Source organism: Triticum urartu, chromosome 4 (assembly GCF_003073215.2).
Source record: "Triticum urartu cultivar G1812 chromosome 4, Tu2.1, whole genome shotgun sequence".
In the NCBI taxonomy this organism is placed as follows: domain Eukaryota; kingdom Viridiplantae; phylum Streptophyta; class Magnoliopsida; order Poales; family Poaceae; genus Triticum; species Triticum urartu.
This window is the reverse complement of record NC_053025.1, coordinates 245,398,592-245,417,234: the sequence shown is the minus strand read 5'-3', so window position 1 is coordinate 245,417,234 and position 18,643 is coordinate 245,398,592. Positions and strand designations below refer to the sequence as shown.

Here is an 18,643-nt window from a genome sequence, read left to right as displayed (position 1 = left end):
AAAAGAATGCATTCAAACTGCAAACAAATTAGAATGAAACAAGCTATAAAATGCATTAAAACTGTAGACATGATAGATAAAAAAGGCATCTAAGAATGTAGGAGTCAGTATGATAGGCATTAGAAAAAGGAAATAACTATCTACAATGAGTATAATTCAGTTAGACTTCTCCAACTGTTACTGATACAGCATCCAGACGGGGGAAGCTGGAATGACAAATTTTGAATGCCCATCACATATGAAAAGAGGTCGGCGAGGAGGAAGGGGAGGTGGTGGGCGGCAGGTCTCTTGCATCACAGCCTCAGATGAGGAAGCAGAAGAGTCCTCATGGACACGAGGCGCAGACGCCGCTAGCGGCGTACTTGCCGACGCGGTCCTCGGAGAAGATGGGCTAGGGGGAGGAGGGAGACGTGGTGGGCGGCGGGTCTGCTGAATCTGAGGAGTGGGCAGGAGAGGCGTTGCGGACTCGACCAATGGACGGCGTCGGCGGCGTACTTGACGATGTCAGTGTCGCATGAGACGGGGTAGGAGGAGAGGAGACGATGGGGAGGAGGGGAAGGTGGAGGTGGTGTGGCGGTGGGCGTTGAGGCTGCTCCGGTGGAGAGGAGTTGGGGGCAGACGACCCCAGCAGTAGCCATCGCTGCCAGTTTGCTTCCATTTGTTTCTAGAAATATCGATTCCTTCGCTGATCGGATAAGGTGGGACTGGATGGAATCGGATGAATGGAACGAGGGGTTTCTTTGCAAATGTGAAGTGGGGTTGCCTTCTATGCGTCGGATGCAAATCAGATGGTCGAAAATGATGGATGACATGCACACCATCATCACCAACTCAGATTTTTATAGGAGTAGAGATACCATGTTGAAAAAGAATGTTTTGACAATGCAACTCGATGTATTGATCGGTGCATAACGCATGTAAATATGGATGTACAAGATGGGCCTGAACCTCAACTATACAATGATTAGAAGGTGGGCCAAGATATACAATATACTTGCACAATCATATATTCAACAGAAATGCTCTGGTGCACACGAAAAATATCTGATGCTACGTGCTTAGGTGCTTTGGGAGCTTCCAAGGCATTGAATCTTAGATCTACGATGATAGCTTGTGCAAATTTATGAGCAAAAACAAAAAAACTGATAATTACATGCAGGCCCGAGGTATCCTCTGACCATCGGATCTTTAAATCCGACGGTTGGGAGCTTCCGAGCACCTGAGCTTTTTTATTTTTCTGAAACTGGAAAAAGATTTGCATGTGAGCTTATGTACTTCCGTAGCACCTAAACCTCTCACAACACCCACAAACGTTCGATCGGTCTTGAGCGGCGAGCGTACGTACACGCACTTATACTCGATCTTTCGTCGAGGCACGAGGCAAGAAAAGTCTTGGTGCCAAGCAATAGCACACTTGGAAAGCAGCCGGCCGGCCACCTGCGTCCTCATCCACGGGCGCGCTACGTGTAGCACATGAGGCTGCCCATGCACGACGACACGTGGAGCTTACTCCCCCTCCACCCGTCGCTCGCCCCTTTAACAGCACCTCGCCACCGTCTCTCTCACAGTCACATAGTCAGTCACACCCAGTACGGCTCGCATCGAGAAACCATACTGCAAGCCGAGAAATCGTGCGAGCTAGCGGATGATGCGTCGCGGGGTTGCCGGCATGGCGCTGCTGCTCGTGCTGCTTCTCCTCCTCTCGGGGTGGTCGGCGATGGGGACTCCGCGTTCACGCGAGAGATGGGAGGAGGGGGAGGGGGAGTGGCGGCCGGAGGAAGAGGCCAAGGGCGGCGGCGGGGGTGGCGGGACTGGGAAAGGCCTGTTCTTGCTGGACAAGGTGGAGAAGGTGGTGGAGTCGGAAGGTGGGAGTGTGCACGTCGTGCGCGGGCTGCCCGTGCCGGAAGCACCGTGGCAGCACGGCGGGTGGTCCGCCGAGTGCGGAGCTTGCCGGGAGGGGCTCATGCACATCGGCTTCATAACCATGGAGCCCAAGACGCTGTTCGTGCCGCAGTACATCGACTCCAACCTCATCCTCTTCGTGCAGCGAGGTGCATACCGATCCAACCACTGCTCACCGTTCTTGTTTTTTTTTTTTGCGAAAATCAACCCACACCCGTTTATATGTTTTTATTATGAATTCTATCTGAGCAGGGGATGTGAAGGTTGGATGGATCCACAAGGGCGGTCTCGTGGAGAAGCAGCTCAAGATGGGCGACGTCCTACAGATCGACGCCGGCTCCATCTTCTACATGGTCAACACAGGCAAAGGCCAGAGGCTGCACATCATATGCAGTATCGACGCCTCGGATAGCGCAGGCTTCGCACCTTATCAGGTCATGCGTATGCCCTGTTTGTTCTGCATCTGCAATCATTTAACTAATGAGATTTAGCCCTTGTTGATTATTTACATCTTGACCAGACTACCGAATTACTGACGAATTGACGATACGATGCAGTCCTTCTATCTTGGTGGGGGAGGGAAACAGACGTCAGTGCTGGCCGGATTCGAGCCAAAGATTCTTGTCACCGCTCTCAACGTGAGCTAGCTAAATTCGTCTCAACATTTCACATTAATTTAAGTTCAGTAGCAAATTCACACGCATGGCACCAGGATTATTTTGTTTCTCATGTCTCGTGTTCAGACCACTTACGACGAACTGGGAAGAATCTTACCCGTGCGAACCGGTGGAACCGGGGGCCCTTTCGTGTCCTACACAACGGAGTCCGGGAGCGGTGGCAAAGAGCATGGACAGGGAGGCGAGCGTGATGTGGGGGAAAATGGAAGGGAGAGCGAGCCATGGAGACCAGTGGGGAGAGGCGACGACGACGAACCCGGTAGCGGGCAATCCACTTGGACTTGGTCGTGGAGGAAACTGATGAGCAGGTTCATCGGAGGGGAGCTGAACAAGAAGTCGGACAAGACTCTGCGCGCGCCGGAGCCTTACAACCTGTTCGACCACGAGCCCAGCTTCCGGAACACCTACGGCTGGAGCATCTCCGTCGACAAGCACGACTACGAGCCCTTGGACCACTCCGACATCGGCGTCTATCTCGTCAACCTCACCGCCGTACGTTTTTGCTCTTCTGAACCATCCATCAGAGCGGTAAAGATTTCAGACCACTGCGGCGAAGCTGATCAATGCTGCGTGTGGGTGTGGCCTGGAATGTGCAGGGCTCGATGATGGCGCCACACGTGAACCCGAGGGCGACGGAGTACGGCGTGGTGCTCGCCGGGGAAGGCGTCATCCAGGTGGTCTTCCCCAACGGGTCGCTTGCGATGAGCGCGGAGGTGCGTGCCGGCGACGTGTTCTGGATCCCACGCCACCTCCCGTTCGTCCAGGTGGCGTCGCGGGGCGGGCCGTTCGTGTTCTTCGGGTTCACCACGTCGGCGCGGCGGAACAAGCCGCAGTTCCTGACCGGCCCCACCTCTGTCCTCCGCATGATGCTCGGGCCGGAGCTCGCGGCCGGGTTGGGCGTCCCTCAGAAGGAATTGAGGAAGGTGGTGGAGGCCCAGACGGTGGCGGTGATCGAGCCGCCCTTGCCGGAGAAGGAGAAGGGGCGGAAGGAGAGGGAACCGTTTGTTATGAAGCAAGTGGCGAGGGAGTGAGCGCACGCGGCTAGCCATCTGCTTAATGCTTTATTTAGCAGATGATCGATCTTACATGTGTTCTTCTGGTCGAAACTTCTGTACATCATGCGCGTGTTTGCGCCGTCTGTTTCCGTGTTTGTGTCGCTAGTGTGTGTTGTGTTCTAGTACGTGTTTGTTCATGTGAGTTCTGGTGTCGTCAATAAATAAAGATGCATGTCAAATTCAGCTGCGGGCTAGACTGTTCGTCCACGTGTGTGGCGTGAGCAGGAGACACCTATACGTGTTGTGTGTGGGTGAACGTATGTGGTGAACGTATGAATTGCCCACACGTGTTCTGACGCAGCTACGCGAGGTATCTGGCGGATGACGATTTAGTTGTCGTTCGGGATGGCAGATGTAGTTATCCAGGGTGATAAATGTTGTTGATAGTTGCCGCGTCTAATTGAACCATAGTTATCGTGTGTGATTAACTACTTATCACATCTGGTTGCCATGTACGCGTAACTGCAGTTGCCGTCTAACAACAAATCATAGTTGTCATGTGTGTTTACCTAGTTGCCACATACGTATGTTTACCTAGTTGCCACATACGCGTAACTGTAGTCGTTATACAATAATGTACGAGTCAAACAGTAGTTGCTATGTGTGTTTACCTAGTTGTCATATATAGTCTAATCATAGTTGTCATGTATGGTTAATCGCAGTTGCCATATGTGTTTATCTGGTTGCCACGTACGCGCAACTGCAGTTGCCGTCTAACAACAAATCATAATTGTCATGCGTGTTTACCAAGTTGTCACGTACGCGTAACTGCAATCGCCATACAACAATGTACGAGTGTTGTGTGGGCGCAAAGCAGTTCGCCTACACGCGCATGCACTATGTGGTGGCCACATGTTGCGAGGCGTGGGCAAACTCTCCAACACCCACACATCAGCCCCGTCCTATATCGCACGTGAAAACTATCTCAGTGTCTGTCAAGATTCATGTAAACTTAACTAGACAGTGATCCACATGTGTGGACGAGTTACAAGATTACCATACATATGGGTGTTAGTATTTTCAAAAAACAATACATAAATCTAGTGAGTCTCTCTTATCCATCTAATTACAAGTTCTAAACAACGTACAACCTCGACACCGAATCATTCATCACTACTGGATGCTGATGCTCCTGTCCCAACCGATACGAAAGTAAGAGCATCTCCAGCCGCGCCTTAGAAAGGCCTTTCTAAACCTTTTCTCACGCGGCATAAAAAAATCGGTCCAGTCGCGTCTCTAAAAGCTCGATTTTCGCTGACCTGAGCCGAATTTAGCGTCGGTGGACACAGGTCGAACCCGGCGCGCTGGGGGGCGCTTGGGGGCGCCGGGGCGAGCGGTTTTGGCGCGAACGAGCCGCAGGCCTGCCGCATCAGCGACATCGCGTGTCTTCTTCCCTGAGCGCCTCGGTTTCCCGCGGGGAATCAATGGCAAGGCTGCCGCCGGTCAGCCTTATCATTGATTCCTCACGGGCGGCGCGCCGACGCCTCCTCTCCCTCGCACGCGTACACACGGGGCGGCGCCGCTATATAAGCCGGTGGCCTTCCTCGCCTCTGGCCACACCAGCCCTAGCCCGCCCTCTATCTCTCCCGAGCGCCGCCGCCGAGCCCTCCCTCTCCCGATGGCCGAGCGATTTCCCGGAGATGAGGCCGCGGCCAACGGCTTCGGCCGCCGCTCGCTCCGCGAACAGGAGTCTTGGCTCCTGTTCCAGGTGAACATCCCGGCGCCGCCAGACATACGCGCCGGGCCAACGGGGTGAAGACTCAGCAACGGGGGAGTGCCCATTCCCCCGTTGCCCAACGCCGTGGCGAAACCGGGCTACTTCGCCGACGAGGTCGACGTCATGCGTGCCTCCCTCACCGACGCCCAGCTCGCCCTCCCCGAGTACGCCACCGACAACATAGCGGCGTGGACGGCGTACTTCCAGCGCCGGCAGCAGCAGAGGATGGCATCCACCAACGGTGCGCCGGTGGTGGCCGGACCAAAGAACGGCGACGGACGCCACCTGTGGTGGGGTGTCCCCGGCCGCACCCTCGAGGGCGTTCTGATGTACCTCGAGGGCGGCAACGACCCGCCGTTGGCATACCCCCCGGCGAGGGCGGCCGCCACGGCCACGGCTCACCGCTGACGCGACGGGCAATGGTTGCCCAGGAGGTAAGGCGCCTCCTCTTCTTCCTCCTCCTCCCGCTCTTCCTCACACTCGTCCGGCGCTGCTCGGCGTCAAGGCTGAGCCCGCGGCAGAGACGCCGCTCGGCCGGCGCACTCGCAGCGCCGGTATCATCATCAATGAGGGCGGTCGGCCCACCCCCTCGTCGGCTCCTCTGCGCTTCGTCAAGCCCAAGACGGAGCCGGGCCTGGCGCCGGTGAAGACGGAGCCGGGCCTCCCCACGGTGAAGACGGAGCACGGCGGCGACGTCGAGCTCGACGACGACGCGGCCCTAGAATGGGCGCGTGCGGACTCCCTGAAGATGGCGAGGGAGCGCCAGTGCGCCGCCCTACGGTGATTCGCGCAGCGCCGTCGGGGCCGTGACGAAGGAGGAATCGTCGTCATCGAGGACAGCGACGACACCACCGCGCCGCCGCCACCAGCCCGCATAGGCGATGCCGGTCAGGGGTCCACCAGGGACGGCCACGTCAAGGAGGAGAAGCCGGACGACGACGGCGGCGGCGGCGACGGCGGCTACTCCGCTTTTAGCCAGTTCTTTTTTTAATTATATATATTGTGTAATAAAAACCCGCTTTTTTAATGTAATATATGTCGAACTTCGCCGAACTTTGAACTTTGCTATATTTTTTAATTTTTTTGAACGCGCCCGGGGACGGCCCTGGGGCCGACGGCTGGGGACCAACTCGGCCCCAGGCCGATTTTTTGCGCCGGCTCACCCCCAGGGGGCGATTTTAGGCGCCCCCTGGGGGGCCAACGGCTGGAGATGCTCTAAGTGCACTCAAACTGTCCGGAGTACGACGAAAACCATCCAATGTGATTCTGTATCGGTTCGCTGTGTGGTGCGGACTCGTTTTTTCTGCAAATCGAAGATAAAAATGAGGGAGATTTGTGGGAGTCCGGACTGATCCCAAGCCCGCTTTGGACCTCCCTGACCTACCAGAAACCACTCTTTCCTCCTGCGTGTTATCGACATGCGCCGCTTCAGAGGGTCAGCGCTCGCATTCATGCCCGGCCAACGCTCACCGCACCGGCATCGACCGGGAGAGCGCCGCCCGCGCTGCTTCCCAGTGCCGACGACTGTCGCACGTTCAAACAACACACTGGCCGTCCGTCCGCCTGCCGCCTGCATTGATGTCATGCGGTTACCGAGGTGTCTCCTCCGGCGCCGTCTACCGATGTTATATAAACCACTGCCTCGGTGCTTCGGTCATAGCCAGTCATCCATCTCCACACCACTCCTCATGGATCCCTCCACCACCAAAACTCTCTGGGACGGGTTGACATCGGAGCAGAAGAAGGCCATGAGCGCCATTCCTGCGGACTGGCAAGCCGGCAGGCAGCTGGAGGACGTGCAAATGGAGAACGACTTCGACGACGAGCCAGCGCCACCCTCCTCTACATTCGCGACACCCTTCTTTGATCCACCCTTGCCGGTACATTGCACCATGACCATCGGTGAGGCCCGTGCCCATTATATGGACACGGTGCGGGAGGTGCAGTTCCGACAGACGCAGGCTGACGCCAACTACAACCACAACCTCCTCCAGGAGCATCTGCAGGTGAAGGAGCAGGTCACCGCCGGCAGGACAGTCGCGCCGGACGCGGACCTGACGGAGCAGGAGGCGCTGCTCGAGCACCACCGCTCCGCCCGCAAGATCCGTCTAGCCCGCTGGCGGTACCGACAATGGGTTGCGGAGGTGGCGGCCGCCGGCAAGGAGTGTGAAGACGAGGCGGGCGAGGCATTGTTCGGCGAGGCCGACAAGGAGGAAATCACCGAGGCTGCGCCCGGGCGCCACGATCACGAAGAGCCGGCACGTCCTCGGGCGCTGCTGGCAGCGAGAAAGAGTAGTGCATGGTAGGTCGCCATCGCTCGTGTCCCAGGAAGGCCACCGCTCCTCCCCTCCCGTCGACGCCAAGCTTAATGGGCTGAGCATCTTCGGCTGATTACTCGCTTGGCGACGACGTGGAGACGGATAGCTTCAGTTCCCAGGACTCCTGAGGCGGAGGTTACGGAGATGGGGCTGGAGAGCGACGAGGCGGGACTGAAGACGGTGAAGCTTCAGTTCTTGGGGTTGATGGTCAAACACAGAAACCGGATGCCGACAATCATTTAGGTTAGGTATAAACTATACTTCAGAGCCCGCCTAACAGGCCAGCACCATTTAAATGTATTCGTAATGAAATCCGTCATGTTTATATGAAATTCGGCCGTGTTTGAACGAATTTCGTTCAGTTGATTCTAATTATTATATGAAAATATATGCGGCTACGGTTGGATGACTACCTCTCGCATCCGTGTCCGTGAATTGGTCCCCCTTCTTTACGGACAGACGCAGAAGAATTTTTGCGGGTTGGCGTTGAAGATGCCCTAATCTCAGTTCTACCGCCTTTCTGTGAAACAACATTGAAATTGCCGGTGCAGTGATGCCACAATCTCTTTCACGAGAACCCATGAGGCATTTGCACATCAGAATCAAATCATTGTCTTCGGCATCGAATGGAAAGCCTCCAAGAAGAAGGTATTTGTGGGGAGACTTGTCTGCTCCCCCAGCATGCTCTCATCCCGTGCTCCCGCATACGTGGCATGATTTGATTGAAACAAAATAAGCCCCGGCCCCATCCCTTAAAATCAGGGGAGAAGATAATTAGATTAAAAAAAAGACAGCCGTAAAATAAAGTGGGAACACGGATGGAAGCATGAGGAGGGAGCGGTCAAGCCAGATCCAGTACACTCCTCTCTCACTATGGGACACACAACTGTGCGGGCGATTCCCACGCCTCTTCCTTCTTCTGATCCCGCGCCAGCGCCTCCTTGACGTGACGCTTCAGCGACACCACGACGCCCCGCTTCACCGCAGCGCCGTACACGGCCATGGCGTCGGGCCACCTCCCCTGCCGGCTGAGCTCTTCGAGCAGCGCGTCGAACGCGTTCCGGCCGGGCACGAAGTCCTTCGTGATCACCGCGGCCAGCACCCGGAGAGCGTCGTGCGTCCTGCTGCGGTCGCACAGCGCGCGCACCACGTCCGTGTACGCGCGCTTCCGCAGCGCATACCCCTTGCGCACCATGTCGTCCAATATGGCCACGGCTGCGTCCACCTCGCCGCCGCGCGCCAGTGCCTGCGCCATCAGGCAGTACGTGTACGACACCGGCTCGTGCCCGGCCGCCACCACCTTGCCGAACACCTCCTTGGCGTCCTTCAGGACCGAGATGTCCGCCGCACATTGCCGGCATAGGCCCCGGGCCAGCGTGTCCAGTGCTCGGCTGTCCGCCTCGAACCCGGCGTGCTCCATGCGTTTGAAAGTCTTCCACGCTGCGGAGATCTCGCCTGCCCGCAGCAGCGCCGGCAGCACAATGCTGAAGCTGATCTTGTCCGGCGGGCAGTCATCGTTGTCGCACATCTCCATGAGCAGGTCATACGCTTTCAGCAGGTTCCCCTCCTTGCAGTGGCCGTTGAGCAGCGCATTGTAGGTGAATATCGTGGGCGAGAGGCCCATCCGGATGGCATCTTCGAAGATGGCCATGGCGTCCTCCGTCCGGCCTACCTTGCAGAACCCGTCCAGCACAATGGTGAAGGTGTAGATGTCCGCCGTCTGCTTGGGCGAGTCCTTGAGCTTGTTGAGGAGGTCCCGCGCCTCCTCGAGGCGGCCGACGTAGCAGAGCCCGCCGATGAGGCTGTTGTACGTGCGGATGGTGGGCTCGCTCCCGACGGCACGCATGGTGTCGAACACCTCCATGGCCCTGGTGACGCGTCCACGTTTGCAGAGGCAGCCCACGACGGCGGAGAAGGCGGCGACGCTGGGGAGGTGACCGCGAGCCACCATCTCGTCAAGCGTCTCCTTTGCCTCGTCGGGCGCGCCCTTCCTGCAGAAGCACTGCACGGCGATGGCGAAAGAGTGGGCGTCCGGGGCAACGACGCCGTTGGGCTCGAGCGCCCTGAAGAGCGCGACCGCGGAGTCGTAGTCCCCGCCCCTCGCGAGCGCGGAGATGATGTCGTTGTAGTCGGAGATGGTGAGCGCCGCGTCGTCGCGCTGCAGGAGGTCGAGCACCTTCACCCGCTCTCCATGGGGAGGCTCATGATCCGCCTCGCGCAGTCACGCGCCCGGAGCTGAGCCTGAGAGCTCCTCCTCCCGCCGCCGCTGCCGTCACCCAATTCTGCAGAGCCCGACTCTAGAACTTTGGCTGACGCGGGATGTTCTCTGAGGAGGCTGCCATTGCCGTCGGACTGGAGCGCGCCGAGGAGCTCCGCGTCGTGGTTGTCTTGCGGTGGCGCTCTGCAGAGGCAGACGAAGGGCGCCGCGGTTCGAGGGGCCAAGGAGAGGACACCATGGCAGCTGGAGGACGGCGGGGAGAGCGGGAGGGAGGAGTGGTAGAGAGACGCCATGGCCGTGGGCGCGGGAGCGGGGCCGCGGGGGGTAAGATCGAGGAGATGGATGGGGTTTGAAGGCGAGAGGATGAGAGGCTCTCGTGCAACGCAACTACGCAAGCGCCACGCCCACGCGGAAGGGACTGCGCGACCTACAAAACCCAATCGGGCATCTCATTTTCGCCGCGAGGCCCTATTAATGGCACTGTAATTTTGAACAGATCTCGATTTTACTGAAACGAGGAGCGAGGGTCAGGCCGCTCCGCAAAATTGTATTGCACGCCGCTCCGCTCTCGAATATCAGATCCGCAGAGCTGATGTGTTCCACACCGCTCCGCACGCTCCGGCCGTGTTTTGGAGCTGGAGTGTTGTCGAACAGGCTCTACTCAATGTTGGGATGTCGTACGTGTCAGGGCATCACAATGGGAACGCTTAGATAGGCGCTAGGGATTAAAATCCCAGCTATTTTCACGGCACTGACCAAATTCCTGGGCGCCCGATGCCACACCTGGAGCCGGACGCTTAGGCGATTTGTGTCATGGAATAAGCGCCTGGTTGGGCACTTACGCGTTGCAAGCTAGCCTCCTGTATAGGCGCTTAGTTAGGTGGCAGTAGTTAAGCGCCCAGTTAAGGCCCCTCTCAATGCTTCACTTTGTACAGGTGTTAAGCCTTTCACATACGTAAAAAATTTGATGTGACAAGTTATTTAAGAGGAGAGAGATGAGTGTGGTGACCCCAGAAAGAACCAATGCTAAATGCATGAACCTAGGCAAAACATTTAAAAGAAAGGAGCCCACCAATACATGAAGAACTTTAGTTGCTAAATCATTAAATGAAGCAAGCTTAGCAACCATAAGCTAAGCACCTATGTATTGGAAAGTATAGTTGCTAAGCTATTTAATGTGCTCAGCACCTCATCTAAGCACCCATGCATTGGCAGCAGCCTAAGAGTCTTGGCATTGGACATGCCCTCAGCTGGCCGCTCGATCAGCTCCTGAATCTCTCGCCACGCTCTCTATTTGGTGATTGTGCCATCCCACGACCCCAGCAATGTGGCGCTAGAGCTAGTACTGCACTCCCATATGCTTGGACATGCACACAGACACAACTTGTGGCTCAAGATCTTTATTCCATGCGAGGAAAACAACGAAACGGGCTAACTAAAGCTCCAGTTCATGGTTTATTTTTTGGTTTTGAGACAAGTTTCAGGGTTTACCTGACATCACATTGGACATAGGGATGACAATTTTATCCATGGATCTGGATACCTGGCCCGGTTAGGCAAGGGTATGGAGCACATTTCTGCCCATGGGTCCATGGATATGGATACCCACGAACAGCCGGGTTGGGCATGGTTATAGTTTGTGCTCCATGGATATCCAATGGATATCCGTATGACATGTGAGGTCATATGCTAGTGATAGTAGAAAGAGCGAATCAATGGGAAATGGCAGGAAATATGCAACTTGTGCCATGAGCTATATGCTACAGAATCAACCTCTGGTATGTCACACTCAAGGACTCATCGTATTACTTGTTACCTACTTATGCATGTAGCTTATGTTGTCATTTGTGAGTGAATGATGATGAGTTGATTTGATATTTGGGAAGGTTTCATGCTGACTTTTCTATGCCCATGGAACTCCATGGGTATGTGGGTATCGAACGGGTTTGGGCATGGGCACAAGTTATGCCCATGGATAATTTGGTGGATGGGCAGAGGGTAGGAAGATGGGTCATGGGTTGGATTTGGACCAGCTTCACCCGCCCCAAACCCGACCCATTGCCATCCCTAACTGGACAACATACCAATGATCTTCTTTGACGAGAAAACAGCAGGGAAACCGCCTACAGTATCTTTTTCATTAAAGGAGAGAGCCCAACACCTTGCATGTCTACATATTTACAAGGAGGGTGAGGGGGCCCCAGCAGAACTGAAAAAGAAAGTATTTGAAGGCATAGAGAAAATACAAAAGAAGGGAGTAAAATGCATCTCGGATCCTTGAACTTGCAGGCCATGTCTATAACAGTCCTCGTACTCCCATAATGCCTCATTACAGTCCATGTACTCGATAATACGGACCACGTACGGTCCTGGCGACGCGCAGCCGGTACACGGCGGGACACGTCAGCACTCAGCAGCGAGGCCCGTCGCTCCGCACGTTCAGCGGACAATTTTGCGATACGGACCCTGAGTGTTTCTTCATTGCAGATCAAGCCCCGCATCCTTCCTCGTTGCAGTTCAGCACTTCGGGCATACCCTTTTCTTTCTTTCACCCACGCACGGGCGATTAGGGCGGCTGCGGCGGCCGGTGATCGCCGTCATCGGAGGACCTATTAGAGACGTACATTGAGGGATCGTGTGTTGGGGGCGACCACATCACGTCGCTGCTGTGTGAGAGGCAACGATGGCGCCCATGCGGCGGCACGAACAGGGGCACGTTCCCGAGTACGGTGAGTTCCATTCCGGCCATAGGCTTGGGAATTTTCAGTCTAAGAATCTCAATTATGTTACTTTACAATGTATCTCTTGTCTGCTATACGTTTTCAATTGATTTGGTTCCAATTAGTTTCGGTTTAGTCAAAATTGTATCTTTGATCGGATGAAGTGAACATGTGTTTTTCTCTGAATTTTTTTTCAACACAACACATTGATCATTTCACTGCGGAGTTTGTTCATGGGGTTTTTTTTCATGGGACACAGAGGCAATAAGTCATATGTGTTGAAAGAAAACGAGAGACAATCGATAGTATTGAAAACTGTCTATTGATGATGACAAGTTACATATTTATAGTCTCCGAAGAGACGCATTCGGAGGGACACGACGCTTACAAAAGTCGCGTCTATTTATATGACGGTCAGGATAAGTGGAGATTTAATCCTTAATTAACTTGTTTTAATTAAGTCTTAACACTCCCCCTAATCTACGCTTGTCTATGTAGTTTTATCATCTTCATAAAAGCTCCTCCAAGTTGGTTTGTCTTTGAGAATTTTCATCATCATCAACTTAAGTAAGTCTCCTCGAAAAACTCTGTGGGAAAAATGTGAGGAGATAGATGTTTGATCTGTTGCTAAAACTCCTTCAAACCCAGTGGGAAAAATAAGAAGAATATGATGCAACATATAATGGTTATTGTCTCTTTTAACTCAATACGAGAAAACCCATAGAGTTTTAGAGGACAATAAATATGTCGTATATACTTTCCTAAAAACCCCGGTGGGGAAAACTGAAAGTATGACATATGATCTCATGTTGATATTACCTCATTAAAAACCTTCACGGGAACCTGTAAAGTAAACTCATGAAGGGAAAAAGAGTATAATATGATGCATTGAATAGGAACAATTCAGAAAGATACTCCCCCTGATTCTTGCAAAATTCGAAGCCGTCACCTACCAATTCTATGAACACATTTCTGGAACATAGAAGTTGGTAGATACCCGATGAACAAATCAATCGCATGATTTGACTTGCAAGATATGCAATATAGTGATATTGCTTATTATGTAACCTGTTTGCATCCGGGCAACACAAGAAACATTATCGTTGAGATAATGGTTGGTGGATGTAGTCATGAGGTCTGTTTCGAAGACTCTTCATGAGGGGGCTACTACACCTAGTAGGAACATTAAGCTTGTCTACGATCTGACATAGTGGGGATCTGATCGATCTATCCAATGATATTGGTGTTCACGTTTCTGGGAAACTGAAAAATCAGGACAAGATGTTTGATGCCTTGGAGATATCGAAAGATATTCTTGAGTACCAACCAATTGTGTTTGGTGGATCCAATGGCATTATGGAACGTTGAGTCCCAATATCTCATTTCCATCATCTCTTGGTCTAAATAGGTCTTTCTCTATGTCTAGAGAATGAACTACCATGAGAGTTATGGATGGATAAGATTTGTCTACAATGTTCTCCAATATATTTTGGATATAGACAACATAGTATACCATAATATATGAATGAAGGTGCTTAAGTTGTAGTAACAAGCGGTATTTTGGTTCACCCAAATCCTTCATTTTAAACTCCGCCATCTAGATGATTACATGTGTTTTCATTGCAAACACACAAACATGGATAATCATCATTGTAGGAGTAATCCTTGTGTATAAGGATATCACTACGTCGGTTGTACCATATGTACCGACAACAATAAGTCTTGTGGTGACTTACTGATTTTACACAATGTATGTTGCATTTTGTATTTCGATTCAGAATTGTGATTCCATCGGAAATCAACCATATATGTCTGAATCTAGTTATCCACATGGATATGTGATAACTACATCTATCAACTGCAGAGATATATGATTTTGTACTGCCAATGATAAAGTTATCGGAAAGAGATTCCACCTCTGAAGAATAGTTGGGTATCTGCGTGAACCCTTGTGCTACAATACTTGCTCTTTGTTTCACCACCTCGTTGTTCTCAATTCTGTTTCCAGAAGAAAACTGGTGTAGGTATTGCTTATGAATACCTTCCCATTATTGAGCAAGATCATTTCTACCTAGATTATACCCTTTGCTTGAGTTCAGTCCGAGTGTTGTTCACACTTTGCCATGGCCATGGTATTTGGATCTGAATCATTTGAAAGGTTTTTGCAATCTAGTTGAGAAATGCATGTCGACAATTGTAGACTTCCGGTTATATGATTCTCCAGAATCTATATATCAATATATAGTTGATGGAAATATCGTTACCCATAGTGACTGCTCGCGATTTCCCAATGCGATTGAGTCAGGTATTCCGATGTCCCGGTCATTTTGTGCATTATGACCTAGGTTGGTGGAGGTTTCCCATCCACTGGGTGTATACTACCCATTAGGTGCCTGTCAATGTGAAGTTGACTTGCATTTACTGATTCACAGGCCTTGATATCCTTGCTTGCGAGAAGCTGAATCCTGATGTACTATTACCGTACTTCTCCCCCTGTTGCTTTGAACGGGGAGTTGAGTGGTTTTAGTTGGTACCTCCACTCTTTCGGACATATTTTTCAGGATTGTAGGATTGTGTGACACCTTTATAGTCAGTAAATGAATCTAGCAGGTTATTTGCAATGTGTTGCAAATCTTCTCAACGCATGGTTTAGATCTTTGAGTATGTGGATTTAAGGCAGAAATGTGTTGAACATTCCACTAATTTCCTGGCATTCTTTATGGTACTTGAAATCTCCCCCTAATGCCTGGAAATGTTCCTCATTGAATTAGCATACTGGCCTTGAATAACTCCCCATGCGAGGGGCTTGAGGTATTGACGGAAATACAGTTATTCCTCACATAGATCCCAACTATATGTTGAGGGGCCAATGATGTATGCCGGGTGGTGATATCGGTATGCAACCGAATTACCGTAGATAGGAAATACTTGGTAGATATCCACATATCAAAGATAGAGGGGAATAATATTGTGCAGTTCTGTCATGAGCATGTAAAACTGCATGACTCCAACGTAAAGTTGGCAAGTTGCAATTCCAAAGTAAAGATAATGCAATTAGCTTAACTCTTTGGATAGGATTCTACCAAACCATTTTGAGTCTAGACATTAGGATAAATTGCTAAACTTCAATCCAAAAGCCATAGAGAAGGCCCTCAAGGAGAATTCTGCAATGTTATCCATTCGATTTGCTTGAAATCGATGCCAGGATAATCAGCCAATGGTTTCGTGTGAATAAAGAACACACTTAAGACCATCATGTAGATATGTGTTTTAAAACCATGGAATATCTGGATAGTCTACTCAATGGCTGGGAAAAGCCACTTACCTCGACTTGATGCATTCAAGGAGTCTGAGTGGTTGAGCGTAGACTTTAAGGTGTGCGAGCCTTAAAATTAGCTTCCCTGTGTCACTTGTAGTGCACACAAAATCCAAATATTGTTGGAATTTAGCATCATAATAATCATAAACCATTGGAATTGCGGATAGTTTCGATTTCAACCCAATGTCTCGAGTATGCCAAGTTTGTCGTGTACAAGACACTCTGGAAAACTATCTCGTATGCAACATGTGCTACGGGTTGTTTCGTATGAGTAGTACAATCTAGATGATACATAAAGAATGTGCTTGCCATATCCGTTGCATATGGTAAGGAGAAGTTATTTCTCTTTGTTGTCATCATAAGTTTCGCTATGGAAACTATTTTGACGGATACCTCCATAGTTTAGTAGGGTACGAGTTAAACCTGGGAAGCAATAAAGCATCCCCATGTTACTCGAGTACCCACAGGGATAGTAAATATGACTCGAGTTGAGCCAACAAATACCTCATTGTTGGGTTTCGTAGTAATTTCAAAAAATTTCCTACGCACACGCAAGATCATGTGATGCATAGCAACGAGAGGGGAGAGTGTTGTCTACGTACCCACGCAGACCGACTGCGGAAGCGTTGACACAACGTAGAGGAAGTAGTCGTACGTCTTCACGATCCAACCGATCAAGCACCGAAACTACGACACCTCCGAGTTCGAGCACACGTTCAGCTCGATGACGATCCCCGGACTCCGATCCAGCAAAGTGTCGGGGAAGAGTTCCGTCGGCACGACGACGCGGTGACGATCTTGATGTACTACAGCAGCAGGGCTTCGCCTAAACTCCGCTACAGTATTATCGAGGACTATGGTGGCTGGGGGCACCGCACACGGCTAAGGAATAGATCACGTGGATCAACTTGTGTGTTCTAGGGTGCCTCTGCCTCAGTATATAAAGGACTAGAGGGGGGAGGCTGGCCGGCCAAGGTGTGGCGCGCCAGGAGAGTCCTACTCCCTCTGGGAGTAGGATTCCCCCCCCCCCCCAATCCTAGTTGGAATAGGATTCACGGAGGGGTAAAGAGAGAGAGGGGGCCGGCCACCTCTCGTAGTCCTAATAGGACTGGGGGAAGGGGGAGGCGCGCAGCCCATGTAGGGCTGCCTCTTCTCTTTTCCACTAAGGCCCATCATGGCCCATTTAGCTCCCGGGGGGTTCCGGTAACCTTCCCGGTACTCCGGTAAAATCCCGATTTCACCCGGAACACTTCCGATATCCAAACATAGGCTTTCAATATATCAATCTTTACGTCTCGACCATTTCGAGACTCCTTGTCATGTCTGTGATCACATCCGAGACTCTGAACAACCTTCGGTACATCAAAATGCATAAACTCATAATATAACTATCATCGTAACCTTAAGCGTGCGGACCCTACGGGTTCGAGAACAATGTAGACATGACCGAGACACGTCTCCGGTCAATAACCAATAGCGGGACCTGGATGCCCATATTGGCTCCTACATATTCTACGAAGATCTTTATCGGTCAGACCGCATAACAACATACGTTGTTCCCTTTGTCATCGGTATGTTACTTACCCGAGATTCGATCGTCGGTATCCAATACATAGTTCAATCTCGTTACCGGCAAGTCTCTTTACTCGTTCTGTAATACATCATCCCGCAACTAACTCATTAGTTGCAATGCTTGCAAGGCTTATGTGATGTGCATTACCGAGAGGGCACAGAGATACCTCTCCGACAATCGGAGTGACAAAACCTAATCTTGAAATACGCCAACCCAACATGTACCTTTGGAGACACCTGTAGTACTCCTTTATAATCACCCAGTTACGTTGTGACGTTTGGTAGTACCCAAAGTGTTCCTCCGGTAAACGGGAGTTGCATAATCTCATAGTTACAGGAACATGTATAAGTCATGAAGAAAGCAATAGCAACATACTAAACGATCGGGTGCTAAGCTAATGGAATGGGTCATGTTAATCAGATCATTCTCTTAATGATGTGATCCCGTTAATCAAATAACAACTCATTGTTCATGGTTAGGAAACATAACCATCTTTGATTAACGAGCTAGTGAAGTAGAGGCATACTAGTGACACTTTGTTTGTCTATGTATTCACACATGTATTATGTTTCCGGTTAATACAATTCTAGCATGAATAATAAACCTTTTATCATGATTATAAGGAAATAAATAATAACTTTATTATTGCCTCTAGGGCATATTTCCTTCACTCATCACGTCTAGCGATTTTAAAATATCTCCTTTTTATCTCAGCGAGAGTGGAAACATTTCACTTCCCTGCGTATAGAGTTCGTGGTGCATATGTCCACAAGGCACATATAATCTTTCATCAGATCAGCCCCCATAGAAATCTATATATAGACTTGAAGATTCTCAAGAAAATCACGGTCAGATATATATAATACATACAAATATATTTGTACCAAAGTGCTGATACAATATATTGTGATACACAGTATATGATGACAATAATACTTATGTTGTTGTTACAACATCGTAAATGGACATTAATTATATTGACCACTCAGGAGATTGAAAGACTATTCATAGTCTCCAAACATGTCGGTTGAGGCATATTCAACCATCACATTCTCCGTGCCCATAGGGTCCCGTCACAGCTGGTGACGTCGGATTGAAGGTTGAAGTAAGATTCAAACCTTTGCCCTTGAGGTTCATTGTATCC

The 18,643-nt window shown here is 51.1% G+C and overlaps 1 protein-coding gene and 1 pseudogene across 1 annotated transcript; one reads left to right on the top strand and one right to left on the bottom strand.

Moving 5' to 3' along the window:
- Positions 1-1,559: 1,559 nt before the first annotated feature.
- On the top strand, positions 1,560-3,817 carry LOC125551401 (vicilin-like seed storage protein At2g28490). Its single transcript, XM_048714624.1, has 5 exons — positions 1,560-2,051; positions 2,155-2,336; positions 2,460-2,540; positions 2,646-3,071; positions 3,176-3,817. Exons 1-5 carry the CDS (start codon positions 1,646-1,648, stop codon positions 3,608-3,610), a joined length of 1,530 nt encoding a protein of 509 aa, XP_048570581.1. The 5' UTR covers positions 1,560-1,645; the 3' UTR covers positions 3,611-3,817.
- Positions 3,818-8,427: 4,610 nt separating this feature from the next.
- Positions 8,428-10,315, bottom strand: LOC125551400 (annotated as a pseudogene).
- Between the last annotated feature and the right edge of the window lie 8,328 nt (positions 10,316-18,643).